This window comes from Sinohyriopsis cumingii, chromosome 7, assembly GCF_028554795.1.
Source record: "Sinohyriopsis cumingii isolate HCF-2022 chromosome 7, ASM2855479v2, whole genome shotgun sequence".
Taxonomy (NCBI): domain Eukaryota; kingdom Metazoa; phylum Mollusca; class Bivalvia; order Unionida; family Unionidae; genus Sinohyriopsis; species Sinohyriopsis cumingii.
In genome coordinates, this window is record NC_142967.1 from 73,418,365 (window position 1) to 73,443,214 (window position 24,850).

General features: G+C 34.5%; 1 protein-coding gene across 3 annotated transcripts in view; it reads left to right on the plus strand.

The window, feature by feature from the left end:
- LOC149795516 (cGMP-specific 3',5'-cyclic phosphodiesterase-like) overlaps positions 1-24,850 on the plus strand; it is a 412,811-nt gene that overhangs the window by 214,573 nt on the left and 173,388 nt on the right. For all 3 annotated transcript variants that reach the window (XM_089965316.1, XM_089965315.1, XM_089965317.1), the window contains exons 9-10: positions 2,573-2,716; positions 13,411-13,554. In XM_089965316.1, the coding sequence (XP_089821442.1) occupies positions 2,573-2,716; positions 13,411-13,554 (288 nt within the window). The remainder of the gene's footprint in view (positions 1-2,572; positions 2,717-13,410; positions 13,555-24,850) is intronic.

A 24,850-nucleotide genomic window follows, 5' to 3' on the forward strand; every position in this document is an offset into this window, starting at 1 on the left:
CAGTCCATTTATGGCAAGGTCTGAGATTTCACTTCCCAGAACTAGTGAATAAAGATCTCTCACTCGATTGTGCCATGAGATGTCTGATGGGAAGAATCTCTTCTTCACCTTTGGTGATGGTGCTGTATAATCAGTCTGAATGTCCTATGGGAGTGAATATAACCAGTTTTCTGCTTCACCAGATATGCTCAGTTACAGATGTAATGTTTTGCCTCTTCTTTTAACCACTTGATTTTGCTAAATTTATCAGATTTTGATTACTAGACTTTTACACTGTCCCTGTCCCCTGAAAAGTCTGGTAGGGTGATGAAATCTTGCCCTGAAGCCTTTTGTCGTTTCAGTTCCATTTGATCTGAAAAGTTGGCTACCCAGAATATTTTCCACCATATCTGACCCAATGTGTTCTCATCGTCTGACCAAAGGTCTTTTGTTGCCCATATGACCCTATGGGTTCTTGTTGAGGGTACTTCAGTGGTATATTTAAAACACCATGCCATTAGGGTACACTACTGTTTATACATGCACATGATCTCTCCACCTCTTCTAGTGCTATGTTACAATTTAGCTACATGTTTTTGATGATATGTTTGTCTGATCTAACTATATACAGTATTTATTTCTGCATTATCTATCTATATCTTTTATGTCTTTTATCACCTATTCTATTATCATGTCTTCATCTTGTACCTGTCTCTATATATTTCCCTATCTCTTACTTCTCTCTCTTTCTTTCTCTCTCTCTCAGATAATCCAGCTTTTAGGGTAAATTATTAATTAAATATTTTTGGGCAAGTCATTTGAGAAGGATTGTTTATTTACTTATTATCTACTGCTCTGGTGGCCTAGTGGTTAGAGCATCCACCTCGGATGTGGAAGGTCATGATTCGAACCCTGGGCAAGTCATACCAAAGACTTGTAAAAATGGTATTAACAGATGCCTTGCTTGGCACTCTGCATTAAGAGGTTAGTGTTAGGAGTGGTTCACCTGGTGTCAGGATAATGTGACTGTGTGGGACATCATGATACATGTCTGTGGCGTGATGCCCCAGTGCTAGACATCACTGTAAACTGCCACACTGCAGACATCATAGTGATATGACTGCAAGATTGTTAACGTTACGTTAAAAATCCAAATCACACATACACACTTATTATATAATTGCAATTGATGCAACCCATTGATATAATTGATCACTAAGACATTTTTTGTTTAGTTTTTTTTTTTTTAAATACCTGGGCATCATTTACCATACATGCAGCATTTGCTTTCGATGCTGTGCTGATAAGGACTGACAAAACAGTATCCTAGGAGTCAGAGTGACTCAACTGATTTTTGCAGGAGAAAAATCATTACATGTATTTAAGTTGTTGTTGTTGTTGTTGTTGTTTTTGTAGGGTTTAACGCCATTTTTCAGCACATGATAGGCTCTACATGGTGGCCAGTATTAATGGTGGAGGAAGAACCCAGGAAAACCCCGGAAAGAACCACTGATGCACGAGAAGCTGCTGGCAAGCTTTCTCACATGCCCACATTGGCTGAATCCGAGACTCGAACCTACGCAGACAGGGGTGAGATGGCAGTGATCCGTAACGGAGAGCGCTTTAGACCACTCGGCCACTTGGAGCCCCTGTATTCAAGTAACCATGACGGTTATTTGTCTTGAGTCTCATGTTAAGATAGATATTTGTCTTGACTCTCATGTTGAAATATACTTCCAGGATAGAGTTAGTCTGTTCAAAGAGTATGAATCTGCCAAACCTATGTTGAAGAAACATGGGGAAAAATTACCAAAGGAACAATATGAAATATATGGAATATTTAAATTTTATGGATAATCATAATTCTAATGAACTTAATACTAAGGCTATAAAGATATCTAGCCCATTAAATATTCCTGAGACAAAGTTTCTGTGTAAAACAACTGCATTTATTCACTTGACTAGACTTTTTTATCCAAGAAGTAACATAAATTGTTAAGTTAGTTCTGTTTCATCACATTTTAAACCTCTTTCATGTGCACACGTATGTTCTCTAATTACATCCTCTATTTAAAGTCACAGAAGTACAGATTTATGGCATATTTTGTTCTTATGTCTAGAACCCTCAGTAAACCAAAAGCCTCTGAAAATCAACAAGTAAATTCTTTTGCAAGGGTTTTAAATCTTTGAGAGGTTTCATTGTTGTTATTGTTTTGGCCAAAAATGTTGAAAAACTTCAAGGTCCTGCACTTGGAGGAATGGAGACACCTTTTATTCTCATTGGACATTAATTGTTACTGTATTCAGTTATGTATAGGTTTGTAGGAAGATGCAATATGATTATGTTGATTTTGCTGTTTGTTTGACAGATGAGTTGTCCTTCTGGACTGGCTGTCTGGATTCTTAAAATTTGATGTGGGGATTCAAGATAAGCATTCTTATGGGCTGGCATTACCAATAAAGATGCTTGTTGATTTTTTTATTGCCGGTACTGCAAGTCAAATGAAAGAAAAAGGGCATACTGTGTAACTCACTTTCTTCTTTGTTCCACTGATATTGTATAACTTGAACTATATATATTTTTCATCATTAGTTTGTAGATGCAGATGGATTCAAGACGAAGAGCATTCTTTGCATGCCAATCTTCACCAGTGATAGGACTGTCATAGGAGTGACACATTTTATCAACAAACTGAATGGACAGCCTTTTGATGAAAGTGATGTCAGTATTTTAGAGGTAGGAAGATGGAATAATTAGGCATAGCCAGGATTATTTTAATGTGTTGGGATGGTTTGATTTATTTCCTTGAATTAACCATACATGTATTTCTTTATTTTTAAACCCTGTCATATGGTTGGGGTATCCTCATGCCTACAATGACATTAGTGCAACTAATCACACTGTATTTTGATGGATTGCTATGAAAATCAGTAAATACTGTGATCATTACTTGATGATGTGCATATTGTCAAATCTCTTCACTCACAAAGATTTATTTCCCTTTTTGTCGTTTTGCATTCTCTTTTAACCAGTCTACATGTTTAACTTTTGCTGAAAGGTTGTAAAGTCAAAATTTTGAATGCTTGTATTACATCACTGTAGAATTCCTCTTTCAAAACTTGTAAAGCACTATTGATTTCTCTTTTTCCTGTTGCAACATGTCCTTCAATTTAACAAATTCCCTATCCTTTAAGATTTTTAGTCATATTATATCCACGAGCCACATCAAAATTTTCACTTAATATTTGACATCATATTTTTTTTTCTTCAATAGACTGGTCTGCTACCTAAGTGTGTATCAGCATATAATGAATCTGTGAATCATTGTTTCAAATTCAAAAAACCCATATGTTTTCTTGGAAACATGTACAGTTACTATAAATAGAAAGTGTATGTGTGTGAGATTTGGACTTTAACATAGGTTTAAAAAAAGTTCAGTCATATTGCTATGATGTTTGCAATGTGGCAGTTTATAGTGATGTCTAGCACTGGGGCATTATGCAACCAGTCACATTATCCTGACACCAGGCCAACTATTGTTCTAACACTAACCGCTCTTGATGCTGAGCACCTAGCATGTCCCACCCAGTCACTTTACCCTGGCACCAGACCTACTAGTTCTAACGCTATCCTCTAACCCTTTACCTCATAGAGCATAGTTACAAAGTGCAGCACGCTATAAATAGAACACCTGTTACCTATTTGACTCCATAGGCATAGGCCTGCCTGTTAATTATTAAGCAGTGAAATGTATGTTATGTTTAACAGCAATTTTAACCATTTTACATTTTTGGTATACGTCTGTTATGTGTGGAAAAATTTAAGAGTAAAGTCCGATTGTTATAGCTGTGTAATTATTTTTCACAGAAGAATTTTTTACGTGCTTTAAAATCTTGAGAGAACTCGTTCACCGTCAAGTCAGTGAGACCGCATGACCAACTGTAGCTGCCATTTCTCATACTCGAAATTTACAAGTTTTTCATCTGCGTCTACATCACAAAGTCATCTGAATTTGATAATTTATAAAAACTAATTGCTACCTACATCAATATCAGAGCCTTTACCTAAGTTATTGAATCTTTCATAGTTGTGATTATATTGATGAAAACTTCGTAAGTACTGAATGAAATCTGTGACCTCTATTTTGGAGAGTGGAGATTACGAACCAATTACTTTAACCCTTTAGCTACGACTACCTCATCTAAGCATCACCTGTAAATAGCTCCTGAACCCCACTGACGCATATATGCAGTGCTGATAAGCCTAGTTTACTACCCCAGTGTCGCTTATGTGCGTAAAATACAGCAGTATTCGAAACCCCAGTGTCGCATCTATGCGGACGTGACCGCTATGTTAACTAAACGTTGATTGGTTGAAAATACAGAAGTTTACATATCTTTGATTATCATAACCAATGAGAGGACTGGTTACTCAACATTTTGATACAAGTTTGAAAGCTGAGAGGTTAAATTTAGACACACTGTAAGCGGTTTTCTGCACTGTACGAAACACGTGTAGTTGATATAAACAAAAATGGATTCCGATTCAGATATGAGCGACTTTGAACGGTTCAGTGTGAGCGATATTGAAGAATTTAATGGAGCATTCTTAGAAAATGGATCTGATATTGATATAAGTCCGGTTTCAACACCTGATGTAAGTGACTTTGAATCGAATGACGAGGAGGACAGTCTCACTTGCACAATGTGTGTTGATCCAACAATCGAGCTTGGACCACTAAGCAACGAGAAAGATTTTTTCCTCAAGTTTTTTCCTGAAAGTCTGGTGGAAAAACTTGTGAAAGAAACAAACGATTATGCAAAGAAAATGTTGGGCCAAAAACAAGACCAGAAATGGTATGAAATCAGCATCACGGAGATGTGGGCATATCTTGCAATATACATCGTCATGAGTATTATGCAAATACCTAAATATTCCATTGCCTGGATGACATCTGTATATTTTGGGATCCCAGGAATACCAGAAATCATGACAAGAGAGAGGTTTGAAAAAATAGGGAAATATTTCCATGCCAACTACACAAGCATCAACCCACCCAGAGGCCAACCAGGACATGACAAGATTTTCCATATAAGACCTTTCTATGACAGTTTTGCATCAATGCCTGGAAAATTTTGACCCTCCCAAAAACCAGTCAATTGATGAAGGCATAATTGCTTATAAAGGAAGACTGTCATTTAAGCAATATCTGCCAGCCAAACCCACAAAATTTGGCATTGAAGTCTGGGAAAGAACCCATCCTCAAACCGGCTATGCCCATGAATTTCAAGTATATGTTGGAAAGCCCAATGGACAGAGAGTGAGAGTGAGAGAAGAAGGGTTAGGATCTAGAGTGGTGAAAGACCTTACCAGAAAAATAATAAATAGAAACCACCACATCTATATGGACAATTTCTTTTCAAATCCCCAATTATTTGAAGATTTACGTCGAGATGGACTCTTCTGTTGTGGTACTGTCCAAGGAAATAGGAAGGGAATGCCAGAACCTTTAAAAAAAACCAGTGGTTTAAAAAGCCAGGGGGATATGAAAATTTTGCAGAAAGAGACTCTGGTCTGTGTTGCCTGGAAAGACAAGAAAATTGTCCATATTTTATATAACAACATGGATCCCACACAGCTGTCCAGTGTAACTCGAAGAGAAAAAATTGGCCGACGAAAAGAAGTAACTTGCCCAAAAGTTGCAGATGTGTATTCCAAAAACAAAGGGGGAGCAGATATTGCAGACCAAAACAGAATGCAATACAGTTCTTGTCGTAAAGCAAAGAAATGGTGGAAATATCTTTTTTGGTTTCTCATTGATACAGCAGTATGTAATGCCCTGATGTGTATGAAAGAGTCACCAAACCACCAGATCAAAACCAAGTCCAGAAAAGAAAAGAAATGAACACAGCTTGAATTTAGAATGAACTTGGCCAAATGTATGGTTGCTGGCTTTCAGGGAAGTAGGAAAAGAAAAGCTCTGTCCAATGTTGATGCTGAAGGTTTAAGGCACTGGCCAGGATGGTTCCCAAAACGTGGGAGATGCAAGATGTGTGTTAGGGAAGGGAGAAGACATGAAGTTTTCATAGGATGCAAACAATGCCAAGTACATTTGTATGTGGATAATGACTGTTTTGAGAGGTACCACTCTCATCTTTTTAATTAGAGTGTGGATATCATTCATGTTTTTATATGTACATATGTAAATATTGGATTTATTTTGTGTGATTAAATACAGTTTATATGACGGATTTCTTGTATGATGGGATGTAGGAGTATATGTAGTGAAAATATATGAATAACAGACACTATACAAGGTAAGCTGTTTTTTATTTCACTGAAATCCTCCAAAAAATAATGAAATAATGAATATAAATGTAACCATGTTTTTATTGTCAGTTTCTGTAGTCAGCCATGATGATGCTCTAGTATTCAGCCTAGCAACCAGCCTCAGTAGTCTCAGTAACTGATATGATAGCACTCAGCAGTAGTGATACTGCACAACAGCTTTAGTAGGTAAAGGGTTAAATAGCAGATATCGACCAGAGCACAAACAGTGACCACGTGATCTGATGTAATTGTCATTTGCAGAAATGAATGTAGTATTTAATAAGGGGTTTTCCCCAAAGGTGGCACTATGAAAACTGGCTTTAATGGCTGATGTTTACAGCAGACGTCAAAAGGCACTTCCATGCGAATGGAGTAGAGACGTCAAAAGGCAATTTCAAGCAAATGGAGTAAAGGTGTCCAAAGGCGCTTGCATGAGGTAAAGGATTAATGCTGAGCATGAAGCGAGGCAGCTGTTAGTACCATTTTTATAAGTCTTTGTTATGACTCGGCCAGGATTCAAACCCGCTGCATCCTAGGCGGACATTCTAACAACTTAGGCCACCAGAGCGATCTGAGAATATATATAGAACCATGAACATTTCTAAATCAGTATAAAATTTGTACCTTTTGTCCTCGTGTTTTACTTATTTAAAGTAAACCAGTGTATTACTTATAATCTTATAATCTTAAGTATCATTTAAAATGTTTTATTCAGTCACGTGACTAATATTTTTTTTATAGGTACAGTGACTCTGCCAAGCCCCCCAGTTTCTCCAGAAAAGAAATATTAGTCAATGCCATTACAATATCATTTCCGATAGATCTAGATTACACACACACACACACACACACACACACACACACACACACACGCATATGTATATATAAGCCAGAGCGATGTCAAACCCTGGCGTGAATCCCTTGATTCCAAATACTTCCATACAACTACTTTTGTAAAGTGGAAATACCAAACACATCATAACTATGAATAATTTTACTTTAATAATACATTACCACAGATCTCACAACTTCCCAATCGCCGGGTCAGCCTCACAACTGCATGGTTTCTCTTCGTTAACTTTCCCTAATGTACTGCCAATATTTCATGCCATGAAACTACACAACTCAACCAACTTATACAGGCAACTATTTGTACTACGCCACCTTAGGCCAGTCAAATCATGATTTTAAGGCACATTATGCCTGTAATTCTACACTATGGAACTGTCCCTTCTCATTTATTATGTTGTATAATTTACCAGTCTGCAGTCATAAATACTGCACCTGGAGTCACACAATTAATTTACACAATTAGATGTTAAAAGGGATTACAGAGTGACAGGGACACTCAAGCAGTTCTGATCTGAATTTACCAAGCTGTACCATTTTTATAAATATTTGTTATGACTTGGCTGTGGTTCGATCCCACAAACTGTTTGGTGCACTTGGCCAACTGGTGGCATATGTCAAAACTATAAGATAAATAGACAGAGGTCTACTTGGATTTGACAGAGGTCTACATGGATCAGTATCACATGACATGAGCCTGAAACTGTACTTGTTATTTTGTGTGTCGCTCACTCCTGACGTTGCCAGATATAATTTTTGATCAAAACATGGAAACTTTTTGTTTTTTGTTTTTACATGAACTTAACGGTTACCCTATGGCCAGTTTTATTAGCTGGGCAGATAGCATCCTGTGTACCTGTTGACACCTTTAACACTGGATCAGCCCTACATGAGAACCCCATACATCTTGGGCATGTGTGAAAAGCCCTCCTCTTTTGCCATGTTTGTCTCCCTTTCATCACAATATAATGTTCAACATGGTTTATATAAAGATTAGTCACCTCTTTGTGGGTCAGTGAGAGAATTACTAATCGTCTTGTGTTATTTTTTCATGAACTTGGGATTAAACTCTGACCGAATTTTTATCTGTTTATTTAAGCTTCCTTGAGAGGTTTTTTTAGAAATTTTTTTCTGTGCATGTGTACATATTGGCAATATGTTTTTTTTTTTTCCATCTTAATAATGTTGTTATTGTTTTAATGATTAATCTTAAACAGAAATGCCAAAGATGGTTAAGTATAGCCCTGTAGATACATGTGAAATGCTTCAAACTGAATTTCACCTTTGCTTTTGCTATCAGTGATATTGATGTCGTTTATACCAATGATTTTAGAATACCATTGTTCGGTTTGATACACATCATTGTTCACCAGACTAAATGTTGGTTAATACTGTTAACTGACCTCATCAACTATAATAGATATCATAAATATGATCCAGACTTGGGCACTGTTAAATTGTGAAATGTAAGTTTATCAAAACCATGCATATTTTCAAAAACAATTTGACTACTTGTTTTTTATTTTTACTTCACTTAATTACTTGATCAACAGTTTTAAGTCTCGTGTAAATAACTTTCTACATGTGATGGGTGGGTGGGGGGCACATTTGCGATCTGTTCATCCACCTATTATATTAGTGCACCATTTGCAGTATGAACATAGTCTTTGATGAACTCATCTGACACACCAATGTCTCTGATTCCACTGTTTTCAGATATTTCAACCAGGTTCTTTGCAATAGTGCCTCTGAACCTGATGGTAACATCATAAAGTCCAATGTTAGGTGTTGAAAAGAATCACGAACTCACCAGGGTCAATACTAACATTAACATGACTTGTAAACTTGGTCAGATGCACTTTGGTGGCAAACCTGCTTAGATCCACATCAATATTGCATCTAGTTTAGTACTGTTTGTAAATATTGATAGACATTTTATATAATACTAAACATACTTTAATGTAAAATCAATCCAGTGTTTGTGGGGTTGGTGAATACTCCAGGGCACGATATGCTTTAACAACAAGATGACCACATGGGGGGCCATACAAGTTTGTATTAATACAGTGTGACCCTAATGTAGCGTGCTCTATTATAACACAAATTTGGATATAAAACAGTTGTGGCATGGCTCCTGCAATGTCATATAAATGTATTTTTCTTGTACATGAAAAAAGAATTTTCTTCTTTATAGTATGAATGAAAACATGCAAAATCTTCATATCATTTTGGGGAAGAGTTAGTGTATAAATTTAAATGCAAGATGATTGTGGCATGGATCCAGAAAATTTCTTTTAGATATTTTTCTCGTAAATGAGAAAAAAAATATTCTTAAAAGCACAAAAATGACGTTAAGGTTCATCATTTTGGGGAAGAGATTGTGTATGAATTCACATATAAAACAAATGTGGTGCAGCTCCTGAAATTTAAAATTTCATCAAGTTCTTGAAGTTTTGTGCTAAAATAAACGTCAGAAATATGAGTATCTGAACCAGCACTAGGCCTTTTAAGTTTATTGTTGAAAGATGTGTTATGTGTATTTAATTCCTGATATCACGCAGAGAAATATATTATCTTGTGACTGTGAGGATTTTACCAGTCGTGCTTTAACATCTAGCACTTTAAGTTGTATTATGTTGTAACCAGTTTGGGCTGGATTTTATTTTCTTCAAATTATTGAATTCAAGTGATTATTTTCTCTGGAAATACAAAAGTGCTCTGACAAAATTCTTGGATAAAGACATTCATTGGAATTTATACTGAAATCAAACCTGGAATAATATTTCTGTGATTCAGAAAGAGACTGCTGATATATCAGTACCTCATAGGCTACAACAGACACGTCATTGCCTTCAATTTTGGATCTCTTTGGGACTTGAACTGAGTTTCATTTAGGACTTTTTATTACTAGGACTTGTGTCTTTAATTCTTGGATTATTTTGGGGTTTAATTTGCAATACCATAAGTTCTTTTTTCTCATTTTTCACTTTGTGTTTGAGGGAAATAAAGTATTTGTCAAATTTTACAAAGCTTGTCTTCACTCTTTTCTGTTACTTTTTTTAAGAGCATAGACTCATAACAAATGTCAGCTCAGAAGTATTAATCTTGTTATTACTGATCCAAGAACAATAAAGCCATTAAGTCCTTGAGTTTGTCTTCAATGCATTCTCTATACAATCGCTGCTCAAACAATATCCAACATGTTTGTTCTTTAAAGTGCTTACACAACCAAGAACCAAACAATCTGGTGGTTGATAATATTCATACCAGAATTTTGAAAGTAATTAATTTAAGTATGTTGCTAATCATCAAAGTCAATAGCAGAGCCAAAACTTGCTTAAATTATGGTGCAACCATTCATTAATCATTAAAAAAAAAGATGGCCACCGACATGTTTGTTGGCTCAGCATTGTTGTTAGACAATCAGTTGACCAGTGAATAATATCATCCATTTCCAAGAAAAATAACCAGATTGTTGATTGACAATTATTTTTGCTGTAGTCATTCAAACAAATAGAGTATAACTGTTAATTAGTGGACTTTTAATTGGATAAAGGGACATAGAAACATAAAGCTTTTACTGTTAAAGAGAAGAATGAGGCCCAGTGTTTGAATTTTTCAGTTTAGGAATATGATAGACTTTGCCAAGAGTAAACATGACAGTAAGAGAAAGTTAAAAATCAAGGGTTATTGCTTAAAAAAACAACTAAATACAATACATTATTATGATTTGCAGATGAGAAAATGTTACTTGTATGAAATTTATTCAGACACTGTTTCTTAACCTTGGGACATAGTAAACTGTAAATGTGCTTCACCTATGACAGTTATTGTATATTTTAAACCTGTGTGCATATTTTTGAGATAATTGCTTTTATTTTTGATTCACTGCATGTGGCAAAATCAGCAGTTCAAGATGGTGTTGATACTTTATTCATGCTATATCATAGCTGCCAAGTGTCCCGTTTTGTCTGTCTTTATCCATATTTTGGACAGGTGTATGTTTTTCTTGCTTTAAATATGTTTTTTAATATTAAGTAATTAAAAATTTCCTTGCAATGTTCTGTTTAGAATGGGCATTTGGTTCCATTCTGATAGAAATGTATCACATGTATATAGGAATAGAGTTCAAAAATATGATTGGTTCGTTCGAAATCGAGGTTACTATGCCTGTCATTAACTGCCATATTGGATTGCACAAACAGTTGCCACTATAAATATATCTTGTCTTCATAATAATCAGCTTCTAATTATGTCAAAAAGGAAAGCAAAATATTCAGAATTTTCTCCAGGAAAGAAAAGAAAACAGAACCGGAAGGATGATGTGCCATCTTGTTTAAATTTGTGAAACCATCTAGTACAGGAGAAAGCTTTACATCTTGCAAATTGTGTAATGTGATTTCGCTATTGAGCATGGAGGCACCCATGACATACAAGAGCATGAAAAAGCTAATAAACATCAGCTTAATGCTTCATCATCAACAACTCAACCTGAACTTGCAACGTATATAAATACAGAGAGAACCTTGTTTTAATTCTATCAAAATTCTATTTATTAAATTTCTTTTGAAAAGGAACCTTTCTGTTTCAGTTATTAGTGTTGCTGGTAATTTGTTTTGCCCACATTTTCCAGACAGTAAAATCACAAAGGATTACTTGTATGCTAGAACAAAAATAGTTCGGTAAGAAAATCACACAGAATTCAGATCCTCATTGAAAAATGGTACATTGGAATCGATAATGATAAATAAAAATATAATGTGTGGAAAATGCTCCCATAAAGAGCCTGTGTCTGAGTGAATGTGTTGCACTCTTGCACCTTCTAAATGCAGACGCAAATTGAATGAGCGCCCTTTCAGAAAATGCAAGAGTGCAACACATTTCAGCTAGTCCTTAATAGCAGTTTCATTTACATTGAATCATGCACTCACAAGTTACTCATTTTCAATGATATAAGCTATCCTACAAATTTAAGTAATATTTTTAAAAAGATGCACACATTTGTTTGTACAAGGCACATAAACATCAAAATTTTCATGTTCGTGAAGAGTTTTAATAATAACGGCTATAATTATCATAGAGATCAACTAAGATCAACATCAGTCAATTTTACTTTTGTGTTTTAGCTGAACAAACATAACTTTCCACACAATGGAAAGCTTGATGTTTCGGTGTCTCCTATGTTGATAGTCGGCAAATTTGTCTTTCGTTTTGCGACAGCAATACAGGCCAGATAATCATTAAAACCCTGAAACTAGCTTGTGATAAGAGGGAATTTTGACCGGTAACTATACCAGTTTATCATTGGTATATACGGTATAAAAATGCCAGGTGTTCACTTGTGTAAGTTTCTTTCGTGGGAATGGAGCTATAGCATATGGAGTTACAGCATTCCTAGTGATCATTCTTGGGAGTAGACAAAATGCCTTGTTTATAAATATCTATCTCATGAATTCTCATTCTTAGCTGGTACCCTGTTTCATTCAAGGTTCCTTTCTCTTTGTGAATCCACAAATACTATATATGGCCTATGTTGACCATGTTATCATCTTGAAAGTTGTAATCATGAGATTGAAGAACTCACAAGCAGTGTGAAGCCAAAAACTAAATCACAATATTGTTTAGCCCATTTCCTGTAAAGATTGGTGTTTGTAGATAATGATATAATATTAGGTGTAGTACATGTTATAATGTACTTCAGCCAACTCAGTAACGAAAAAAAATGATACTTGGAAACAGACATCAGAGACGATTGGATTACATGTCCTACCATATGAAGTATATATTGATTTTGGACAGAACGAAAATATGGCCACATATGGGTAAATCTGACATATTTGGCCTAAAATGCTTGACACAGCCACATCAGAGGGGTGGTTGTCAATGGGGCTACTTTAATACACAAACTTGCCAGTGCTGAGAAAACTGGCAATGTAGAGGAGGTGGTCACTGGTGTGAGGGTCTGTACAAGAGGTGGACCACTGTGTGCCATGTTTGGATGCCTTCATCATTATGCACAAAGTCTTTCATGAATACTCACAATCATCTTAGTTGTAAGAGATGTTTAGTAAAAAATACATGGGGCCCAAGAAAGCATCATCACCGTATAGTCACCCATAGATGCTGTTTAGAATTCTGTATCACCATAGAGTATAGTCTCCAATAGATCATGTTTAGAATTTTTTAACTTTTTCACGGTCCTAATTATACCATCAGTATAAATAATTAATTTGCTCTCTGCTTTATTTCAGGCTTTTTCTATTTTCACCGGCCTTGGGATTCACAATTGTCAGATGTATGAAAATGCATGTCGGTTAATGGCAAAGCAGACTGTTGCCTTAGAAATCATGTCCTATCATGCAACTGCACAACATGAGGAAACGGACAAAATAATGGTAACTTGTTATCTGGAAATTTGCAAATTGTGGAATAGAAAATTGTTATGACTCTATGATCTTAAACTAAGTAACAGAAAGAAGCAAAACCAAAAAGTTAATTTAAAGTCAGAATCAAGAAATAAATTTATTTCTCTCAGTTGCAAAGTAAAAATTTAAGAGGAACTTAGTATTATGAATTAAATCCCAAATAATCCTAAAAATTCTAAGTCCAAAAGTACAGAGCATTCAGTATGGATTCCAATATTGAATGTGCTGATATACCAATCGTCCTGATGTATCACAATAATATAATTCAGAATGTTTTTGAATGAATTCACAATAATCCCAAAATATTGATTTTGTTCAAGATATCAAAAAGCAGTAATTCAAATAAATAATTTTTATTTAAATGATTTTGCTCAAATTATATCTGAACACAACTGAAAATGATTCCAGAGATTGATCTTAAGAAAGGAATGAAGATTTGTTTACAAAAACCCCGTCATATATGTCCCAACTTGACCTACTGTATTTCATGTTATTTTTCATAACCTTTAATTTTTCGTACACCATCAAGCCATAAAATAATAATTAATTAATTCAATCATATTTTTTTGTACACAAAATTTAATATTTTTTCGGTCATCCTATTATTTTTTGTACATAAAATGATGTACTGTGCAGATTTACTTTTGCCAAAGTGATAAAAAAGTATGGCCCTTTAAATTTTACAGCTAAGAATAAGAGATAAAATCATTGTTTTAGTTGCATTTTTATTTATCTATTATTTTTATTTCATTTTGTTAAAATTGAAGACAGGTTCCCATTTCAAACGGATTCAAAAATACACCAAAGTTAGATTTAGGTACATCAAATGACCAGGGTATTGTTTTGCTAAGCAGGTTATGAGTAGTGACTAACTTTGGGCATGTTCTTAACTGAGGCATTGAATAGTGAAATGAGAGATTAACGCAATATAACAATCATCGTTTATAATCATGCATGTAGGTCATTGATAATTTCTTTCTTTTATTATTGTATTTCACTACATATTTTTGTTTTTATTTGCATCATGTTTCAAACGGCGTCAGAAAAAAATTCTGATGTATCACTTAGATATGCAAAATGACCAATTTATTCTTTGCCGAGTATATTTGGTATAATCCCATATGAGAAATATAAATATTTTTTTCCTCAATGAAACACAAACTCGAATTATCTGTTATCTTCGTGTAAATGTGTATCTGAGGCATCTAATAATGCAAAAAAAACACAAAAAAAACTAAAGACTTATTTACCAATTATAAGTGTGTAGAAAGCCCTTTGCTCAGCTTATTTGGAAAGGGCAGCTGTTTTGTTAACTGAGAATCTATTCACATTCATTTTATTGCCCTTCTTCGTCTTTTGTATTGGCAAGAAAATATAATGATTGATGTATTTGTTCTGTTGTTGTCATTACAGTATATACCGCTATTCATTAACAGCTGGACAACGTTGTTAATGAGTGTTCTTGATTACATTAGTCGTCAGTGTAACAAAGAAACGCACGCATTTAAAAATGAGTTCAGAAGCCATTTGAGTTTATTTATCCAGTAAAAATAACATCTCAGTACAGGAAGACACAAAGACCACAGACCATTGGGTAATTAATCTTATTGTCTCAATATAGTAATGCAGTAAAACTATAAAACCCAGTTAGTTTTAATCATAAATGTAAAAGTCATTGACTCCGTGAGTTCACACATATATATATATATATATATATATATATATATATATATATATCTTCAAAGATCTTGGTCTGTTTGTGTTTGGGCATGGCTTCGTTATTAAGTTTCTTCAAACCCCTGCCAAAGGGAGAGACTTTTATGCAACCACCACCTAAATGCACTGAACCACCAAACAAAAGGCAGGAAATTGGACCTGGACGGCCCAGAAAAGACAAAGGTGAAGTCCATCACCTGCTCGTTACTTCAGTTACCGAGATCACCAATGCTGCAGATAATGCCATCATACCAAAAAATACTATTGAAAAGGTGCCCATTGTTGCTGAAAAATTTCCTGAGCCTGCATTAGACAAGCTGGACTACAGCAAAGATATGAGGGATATAAGTCAGTTTCCTGGTACTGCAAAGTCACCAGTAAGAGGAAAGTATAAGAAATGGGACATTAACGATAAAACAAGAATTATTGAGGAGGCAAAACTATGGGAATAAGGCCCATAGCTGCAGAGTACCACCTTAAACCATGTACTTCATCAAGCTGGATGAAAATGGATTTTTTGAAAAATATTTAATGGACAAAGAAAGGATCTATCCCAGGTGCTGGCCAACCCTTGACGTATTTGCATGAGAAGGAGCAGGAAATTTTATCCTGGTTACTCTGTATACGGGACCATTACGTGCCTGTAACAATTGAGATGTTACAAAATTATGCTACTGCAGTTATTCAGGAGGAAAATCTAAAGTTTCAGGGCTCAAGAGGATGTGTTGATTTTTCAAGCAAAATGGACTTGCACTGAGGTGTAGAACTTCAATATCTCAAAAACTATGTCGAGACCTAGAAGAAAAAATAGACTGCTTTACAAGATATATAAGAAGGCTGTGGGAGGATGAAGAATTTGATGAACATTTAATTGGAAATACAGACAAAACACCAGTATATTTTGATTTGGTTCCAGGGAAGATAATTGATAAAGTTGGAACGAGAGAGGTGCGTATTAGAGGTACTGGCAGTGACAAGCGCCATTTAACTTGTGTATTGACATGCCTGGCATCTGGTGACTTGTTGCCGCCCATGATAATCTTTTGGGGGAAAAGAAACTTAAAAAATAAAAAAATCTTAAAGTGAGTTGTAGTGAAAGTTCAACAGAAAGCATGGATGGATGAACACCTAATGTTGGATTATATTGATGAAGTTTGGAAAATGTTGGATTCTTTCCATGGCCATTTGACTGATGGAGTAAAAAACTCCATGAAAAAATCCAGAACAATGGCAGTAATCCCCGGTGGATGCACAAGTAAACTTCAGCCACTGGATGTATATCTAAATAAGCCTTTCAAGGGACTGCTGTGGAAAAAAATGGTCAACATACATGAAGGACCAGGCTTCCAAAAATATTGCAACCAGGGAAGCTGGTGAGGAGGCAACCGAAAAAAGCAGCAGATGATTAATTGGATTTTTTAAGCCAGTGAAGAATTATTAAGAAGAAAAATGACATGATAATCAGTAGCTTCAAAGTTACTGACCTTTCAAATGTAATAAATGGTAGAGAGGACCACTACATAAGGAGTGACAATGCAGCTCCATTGGAAAGTCTTTCTAGTGACGAAGAATGTGAATGGTTTGAGGGTTTTGAGCTGGAAGACTTGTAAAACTCTTGAAAATTACAGATTATATCCTTGAAAATAACATGCTGTGTTTATAATACAAAAATATCTTTTATACGTGTCGCTTTGTTGTTCTCTCTCTCTCTCGTAAATTCATTTGCCTTTTTTTTTTTCAACTTGCTTCAGAACAAGTATCAGTAGATTAGTATTGTTCTTGAGCTAATGGGCTTGTCGTACATATTTTCAATACCCCATGGATAGCCTCATTTCCCTACGTAGATCCTCCTTAATTTGATCTGTAGAGGTGAATCTGGTCTTCAATCTAGTATTTACTGGAAAAGATCAAGGTAAAGGTCAAGCGTATTTAATTAGCATGCATATTACATCTGCATAGCCATGTGGCACAGTGACAATGGATCTCATAATTACAAACAAAACGATTTATTTATTCAGGTTTTAATTGCCAATGGAATATAGTAGGGCCCTTGTAGTTTTTACATAAGGAATAACAACTGACAGGTAATTAAACAATAAAGAGTATTCTCTCTCTCTCTGTCTCTCTCTCTCTCATAACAACAACCAAATTGTTGATTTGAGAGCAGAATGAGACCGGATTTGTACACAAGTTTTGTACGTTAGGTTGTCGAGTGTCATGTGTTCCGCAGGCCTTGTCCGGTATGATCTCTTCATTTTTTGTACACAGACATTACCACAAAATGAAATTATTTATTTTACATATAATTTTTTGTACACTAAAATTAATAATTATTTTTTCATGTACGAAAAATAACATGAAATACGGTATGTCTTAATAACATTTTCTGAAGAAAAGAAAACAACTCATTTCATCTTTTGAAAATTGAAACAACCTTTCAAGCTCATAATCAAGGTTAGGCCTTGAACTCAAATTCAAGTAAACATCTTTTTAAAAAAAATTACATTAGTCTGGTAAGCTCAAACTTCTACCCTCAAATATGGACTAAGATAAAGCAAACTTTACAAATCAAATATATTTAACATCTCTCCTCCTAAATAAAAAGAAAGATTTTTACAAGAAAGCTTTATTTTCCATTTTAGTCAAATATACATATGATACTGTACTAATTAAAATTATATATGAAGCTGTATTATGATTGACACAAAAGATTGTAGTACTTCTATACAAATCAAAGTGCATCTACAATCAAGTTATTTTTCCCTTGATGTGCCTGACATCAGTGTTGTATTACTGCAACATTAAACTCCACCTCAGCAATCTATATTTGTTTTTCATTTTTAATGAAAGTAAGGGGGTTGTAATTACTGAATAAAATAATTGGAGATTAGGCTAACTAATATCAAGGTTCGAAGTGGACCTAAAAAACCTCAAGAAAACCCTAAAATTTTATTTTGACTGTAGAAACCTAAAAAGGCCTCTAAAAAATTGCATTCTTACTGTGTGGGACAGCTGTTTGGGTCAGGAGTTAATGAGTTAAAGATACTTAGTGCACTCCCCAAACCAAAATTGCAAGCTTATTTTTAATGGTTGCAGCAAGCTTGTTATGTAAGCTTGCAGCAAGCTTAGATTTGAAACCGCAGCAAGCTTGCCTAATTGCAAGCTTATGCAAGCTTAAGTAACAGGGAAGCTTGCTATTGGCAAGCTTGCTTGAGCATGTCATGTAAGCTTGCGGCAAGCTTGTGCAAGCTAGTAATAGGCTTGCTATTGGGCAAGCTTGTCATGTAAGCTTGTGGCAAGCTTGCGCAAGCTAGTCATAGGCTTGCTATTCACAAGCTTGCGCGAGCTTGTCATGTAAGCTTGTGCAAGTATACTGATTACAAGCTTACACAAGCTTGCAAACAAAGCTGACCTAGGTAGCTGCATCAGAAGAAATGATATGGCATCGATTAAATTATTCTATAGATGGTCACATACCTCCATTTTTCTAGCCCTTGATGTGCAAAAAGTATGTAATATTAAATATTGAAATGAAAATATTAATATATGGTGAACATTAATTAGCATGAGATCTTACTGTCACAATGAAAGAAAAGAATGAAGTCATCAAATCATTTAATATTTAATCAGATAAAAATATAAGAGCATATAAATATGTGTGAGGAAACTATATTTTTGTTCTGTATGGCTTTAGAAAATGTTTTACTAATTTACTTCTATGAAGAAATCCATTGGGGGGAGGCTGGTGTCAAAATGATAAACTATTAGGTGAAAACAAGAATGTTTGCCATTTGAATTACTCTGAACAACCTCTTCTAAACAAAATCCTCAGAATAAAATTCTGCATCTTCCTGTGCTTCTGGTGTGATTCAGGTATCATCCACTGAAATGGATTACAGCAACATGTACTATGTAACCGGGAAAAAAACCCAGAGTATTTACCTCTTTGGCAAAAGCATTTCATTTTTAGTTCCAAGATCACTTATCAAGTCCAAAAAATATCAGTAAATGTTATTCAAGATACTGAGCTCCTAAATTTTAGTTTTACCATCCATTTTGAAAGGCACGTTAAACAAATGGCATTTCAGAGCTTTAAACAACAACAACAAAAATCTCATGAAACTGATTAGGTTCCTTATGAAATTTTGAAATAAAAATAATACCATCTTCTTTGAGAATGAAAAGAATTAAATGTAACAACCTCTGAACAATTGTTGAATCTGATATGCAAGAGGAAAGAAAGACCCTAAGAATAACGGAAATGAGATTCACAAGCGTGCCTTTAATTTTATAATCACATAACCCTATTGTCGATAACTGACGGCACTGCATTGATTACTGCAGTTTGGCAAGCGCAGCAATAAATAATAATGATCTTCAGAGTTGTCATCTCAATCATTGGATGAAGCAACATTACAAAGTCATATTTTGACGTATTGTAAAAGTGAATCAGAACGCTACTGCCAATCTACAGTCCTGAAAACTGGCAAAATACAACACACTCTTGAGTTTACTCACCAACATGGTAACTCCGTGACTTCAAATTATCGCTTTGGTTATATGATCAGTTGCTGCACAAATATTGCTTCAGTGGGCAATGAAATTTACAGAACTAATGTGCTAAATTGTGACAGTTCAACTTTGAAAATTGCGCCTAATTTTTTAATGCAATGCTACAGTGGTTGTTTTGTGTTCTTGCGACTCAAATATGTTGTGTGTATATTTAGAGTTCGTAAACCAGTCTGCTGACCATAAACAGGGGAAGTAACCATCTTTAATGACTCATTACCGAATTAAGCCTCGGTCATGGAAAACCACATTTCATCTTCCATGGTTTGTATTGATTTCTTTTTAAACAAGCAAAATTCACAAAGCTCAATTCTTTTTAGAATGTTGGCAGAATGGGATGCGTCTCTCTTAAAGAAAAACATATTACAAATATTTTATAATTTTTATTTAGTAAGTAAATAACTAACAATTATTTTTTTCTTCTGGCAGCAGATTGCCATTGAAACAAATACATGACATTTCTTTCAAAACCTCATTGCCAGAAGTTAATATTACAAGAGTTATTGAGACTATATTTGGTGGTGCAGTCGGTAAATAGCATTTACAAGTACTTGACATCAAATATCTTGCTGTATTAAGCTTGGAATCAGCAATTACTATCTATTTTACAGGATTTTACTAAATGGAATTCTTTATTCAGTCTTCCATATATGTTCTACATTAAAGTTTATCCACTGTGCTGCTGCTTGATGAATGACTGCAGATGCACTCCTTCATTCTTTGCAATTGTAAATAAATTCACAAAAGATGAAAAATGTGCATTTGTAGATGAAACCACATTGGTTCATGCATGTTTGATTCACATTTATACTGGGAAATTGTCTGATCATTTTGTAGCCATACCTCTTGAAAACATTGTTGGTCTGGGTTTATTTATTAATTTTGTAAAAGATAAGAGCTGTATCATACTAAGACCTAATACTGTGGAAAGTGAACAAGTTCTATAGTAAACATTGTATGGGATGACTTTGATAATATACTGGTTATGTGGATTTTAAGGACAAGTTTTTATATAGTTTAAAACTGTTTTACCTGTAGATTGAAATATTTGTATTTTTAGGAACATAAACAGATTAAAGACACCCAATAGTTATTTTATGATTATAATCTATGTCACTCACTGACAAAATAGCCAATTAAGCATACAATCTCTTAAAGAATTTCTTTTATATGCAAAAAGCTCAGTTGTTTATCTAACCTGGCTGATATTTTAAACAAGCTATATCATTAAATTGGAAAAAAGATATTTGTAGAAATAAATTACATTTTATATTGAACAAGGACAAGAAATCAGTTTGATTTGAAATATATATTAATAATGTTCCTATTTAAGTTCAAACTAAGAAATGTTGGAATAATACATTTTATACATGTAGCAGCTAAGTACAAATGTTTAGTATTTCTGCAAGAACAGAAAATATATATACATATATTTAACTAGAGTTCATTATCAGATTCTATGAATCAAAAACAAAATAACATTTAAATTTGACTTGTTTCTTACTGCACATGATATATAGTTAAAATGTATATTCAACATTTCAACAGGTACTGCGTGATCTCATGAAGGAGCTATAGCTAGCTGCCAACTTTCAACTTTCATGACTGATTAAATTTTACTGCAAGTTTGCGTGCAGGCTTATGTAGAATTTTAGATTTTGCAATCTTGCAGACTTGACGAGAAAAATTCCTTTTGCAAGCTTGAATTTTAGATTTTCCATGCTTGCCGACTTGGAAAATTTCCTTCTGCAAGCTTGAATTTTAGATTTTGCAAGCTTGCAGACTTGGAGAAATTCCTTTTGCAAGCGTGAACTTTAGATTTTGCAACTATTCGGATTACGCGTTTTCGGTATATCCCCATCCCAAAAAGATTAATAATTTGTTTTGTCATTTTTATTAACAGCCCATTAATCCCACAGACCGTATTCTAAAAAAGACGACTTCTGTGTAACTATGACATAAGAGTATGCTTGTCCAAAGACTTGCATGCACTTTCCTAACATTATTATGTTCTATTTATAGCAGTTACCCTATTTCCAAGAAACATGCTGGTTTCTACTTTTGACCTCAGTTTCTATTTATAGCAGCTGTATGGCTTAGTTAGGAGAGAACAGAATTGTTTTCTAACTTTTGATCTTTGCTCGCTGATTCTTTGTTCTAATTCATATCTTGTACAGAACCAGTCTAGAGGTATTTGGCGCTAAAAGTAAAGTCAGATTTATTGTAGTCAATGTGTGTGCAAAAGCAAAAATAATTTTCAAATAATTTCACAGATGGATTAAGAAAAGACAAAATACCGATTCAGAGATGAATACATGAATTACACAATACAGCGTTCCATTCTAGGGCAGCTTCACGCCCCTTGCAGCCGCCGTGGAAAGGATTTTAATATTGGTCATGATGGTAAAACAAAGAAACCTTGAATTAACTCATTTTACTAACTCCAGTACTAAAGTAACTTCTTTTTTACAGCAGAACTTAATTGTAGACATGAATTTTATAAATGCAGAGGTGTTAACTACCAAGTTCTTAATAGAACATGGACTATTCATAGCCATAGAAGACTACATTGGTCCTTTGTTCAAACGGATGTTTCCTGATTCCAAAATTGCAGTGCATGTGCAAGAAAAAATCATCTAATACTGTTACGTGTTTAGCAGAAGATACTTCACTTCAAATTGCAGAAGCTATGAAAATTGGGCTGTTTAGTATTGCAACAGACAGGAATAGTGATTATGACAAAAAGTTGTACCCAGTCTGTGTAAGAGACTTTGACAATGACAAGGGCAAAGTCAGAGTGGTCTTCTTTCACTACCACAATTAACAGTAGAGTCAACTGGAGAAAACATTTTGTTGTTTGCTTGATAATGCTTTGAATAAACATAAGTTGGCAGAACGGTATGGGGTTTTCAACTAATACTGCATCAGTGATGACTGAAATTCAAAAGGAGTTGCATTATATATTTTGAAAAATATCTCCATCATTGTACTTAATAGATTGTCTCTGTCATATGATGCACCATGCTGCAGGAAAGGCTGCTGATAAATTAGAAGGAGAACTCTTGAAGTATCAAGTTGGCACTCTACCTGACAATGTACTTCATGCGGACAGAGTTGATTTTTTTCATCTTATTTCCCAGCTAAAAGGCCCAATAACTGTAAGATATAAATTTTCTCTTCTTTGTCTGGTTATGAAAGGAATATTGGTTCTTTACCATTCTAATGCTGACTGAGAGATTGTTCCATATTGTTAACAAAAATAGAACTGAATTCAGATCCAGGCTTTTTAACCCAGCACTTAGTGCTCAACTGGTGTGCAAAATATTCATAGTCTCAGCTGGTACAAAGTGTTTAGAAATGCAATGAGAGTCTGTTGTTTTCTAAAGCTCAAAGCATTTAATATAAGCAAACTTGAAGCAGTAATTTATGTTAAAAGTCCAGAGGGATAAATAAATCATTTTCTACATATGCTCATTTAATTTTTATCATGTTATATGTGGATTGCTCTTTTTCTGCTCGGATTACTCTTTTTGTCCACTTGGACTACACCTTTTCCTTGCCAGGGGTTGACATGTATGGTTAAGTGAGAAGTAAACCAATTTAGGGAGTATTCATTGCATTGATAGATTTTCAGTTTTTCAAGCAAAATTTCATGGTCTACAAGATCAAAAGCTTTACAAAAATTAACCATAATCGTGCCTACCATTTCTCCTTTATTTAACTCACAAACCCCTGAGCCAAACCCAGAACTTCATGTGATCATCTAGGATTCAAACATTTTTGTGCTAAAAAACTACAAAACAATATAAAGTTTGAAATTCCTGAAATGTGTCCAGAATTTGTGTTGAAATATGTTTAAAACATGGATGATTGTAAACCTACAGGACTTGATATGAATGGACCAAGGCTACTAAAGGTAGCTGCACCTGCAATTGTAGAGAGTATAGCTTTCATTTGCAATGAAAGTATTGGGTCTAATACATTTCCACAAACATGGAAAACTGCCAATGTTACACCATTGTATAAAGCGGGAGCAAAAGATGATGTAAATAACTACAGACAGATCTCTATCCCTCCTTGTCTCTCCAAATTACTAGAAAAAACATGTACATGATTCTTTTCTCACATATTTGAGCACTTGTGATCTTATTCATGATAATCAGTCTTGCTTTCAACAGAATCACTCCTGTGAAATTGCAATTGTATCTTTGATTGAAAAATGGCTGAAAGCATTAGATCGAGGAGAAATGGTAGGCACTATTTTGATTGATTTTCGTAAAGCTTTTGATCTTGTCAACTATGAAATTTTGCTTGAAAAACTAAAAATCCATCACTGCAGTGAAAACTCCTTAATCTGATTTACTTCTTACTTAACCAGTAGAGTGCATAAAGTATCTTTAAATGGTCAACTTTCTCCAAGTAAAAATATTAATTGTGGAGTACCACAGGGCTCTATCCTTGGACCTTTGTTATTCATTCAGTTTATCAATGATTTGCCTCTTAAGATTGGAACTTAAATTTCTTCCACTGACCTGCAGATGATACTACACTGTCTGAGATGGGTAAAACCAAAACAGTACTTGATAATAACTTACAAGATGCTCTTAGCAGACTTCCAAGTATGGTGAAAGAAAAACAGTATGATCATAAATATAGAAAAAATGAAAGGCCTATTAGTTGCACAATGCAACAAAAATGAGCAAGGCTAGATAGTAACAAACTCCAAGTTCTATTTGACAATGTGAGCTTTAATGTGACCTCTCATGATAAAATTCTTGGTGTATTAGAAGATAACAATCTTGGTCTATTCACATTAAACACATTTCAGAAAAGGTTAATTCTTACCTTTTGCTACTGAGGAAAATCAAAGGATACATTCCTTGTCAGTATAGGGTCAACTTTTATAAAAGTTATATTCAGCCATATCTGGACTATTTTAATGTAATTTGGGGTAATACCTCTAATTCAAAAATAACAAAAA